At 31.6% G+C, this 769-nt stretch overlaps 1 protein-coding gene across 1 annotated transcript; it reads left to right on the top strand.

Moving 5' to 3' along the window:
- Positions 1-49: 49 nt before the first annotated feature.
- On the top strand, positions 50-522 carry Tsp_15177 (eukaryotic translation initiation factor 2C 3; the record flags this gene model as incomplete). Its single annotated transcript, XM_003367860.1, has 3 exons — positions 50-150; positions 216-287; positions 340-522. Coding segments are annotated over 3 exons (356 nt in total), but the record flags the coding sequence as incomplete, so codon positions are not given.
- Positions 523-769: the final 247 nt, after the last annotated feature.

Below are 769 nucleotides of genomic sequence, written 5' to 3' on the forward strand. Positions count from 1 at the left end.
CTGTGGTGGATTCTCGATGAATTCAAAAGAGATGGAAAAGAAGTTTCAGTTGCGGAATATTTTCGTGACGTTTATGGGCCATTAAAGTATCCAAATTTGCCCTTGGTTCAAGTCGGAAGTAAAACAAAAGCAATTTATTTCCCAGTTGAAGTATAAAAATCTGATAATTGATTAAACTTTTATTAAATACAATGAATTTATTTTGGCGAATTTAGCTTTGTCAAGTCGCGAACTGTCAAAGATACAACAAGAAATTGAAAGCGTGTCAAACGACTTCTATAATTCGAGTATGTTAATGATTTCAAATATTGATAATAATGAATAAATTGTTATATTTAGTTTGCTTCGACAGACGCTCCTACTCGAAATCTAAAGTGTATTGACATGGTCAAGAAATCAAATTTCAATAGTGATCCATTTTTGAAAAGTTTTGGCGTACAAATTAAAGCGGAACCAATGATTGTTGATGGACGAGTCTTGCCTCCGCCTAGGTTGGAATATGGTAAAGGAAATGGAGGACGTGTAAATAATAATTATTCATATCATTCATTTTGAAAAATATTTGTTTCATAATTTTTCTCATATGTTTAGCAAATAATTCTTACACCCAAAAGATGGAGCATGGAATTCGAATGAATTTAAATTTTTTGAATCTGCTTATTGTGAATCATTTGGATTTGTATCGCTTCTACCACCACATAAAGCATCCATGTTACAGTGAGTATTGCAAAATTTCATTCATAAATCCTATTAGCTTGTTGATTATTGC

Source organism: Trichinella spiralis, assembly GCF_000181795.1.
Source record: "Trichinella spiralis strain ISS 195 chromosome Unknown Scfld3558, whole genome shotgun sequence".
NCBI classification, from domain to species: Eukaryota; Metazoa; Nematoda; class Enoplea; order Trichinellida; family Trichinellidae; genus Trichinella; species Trichinella spiralis.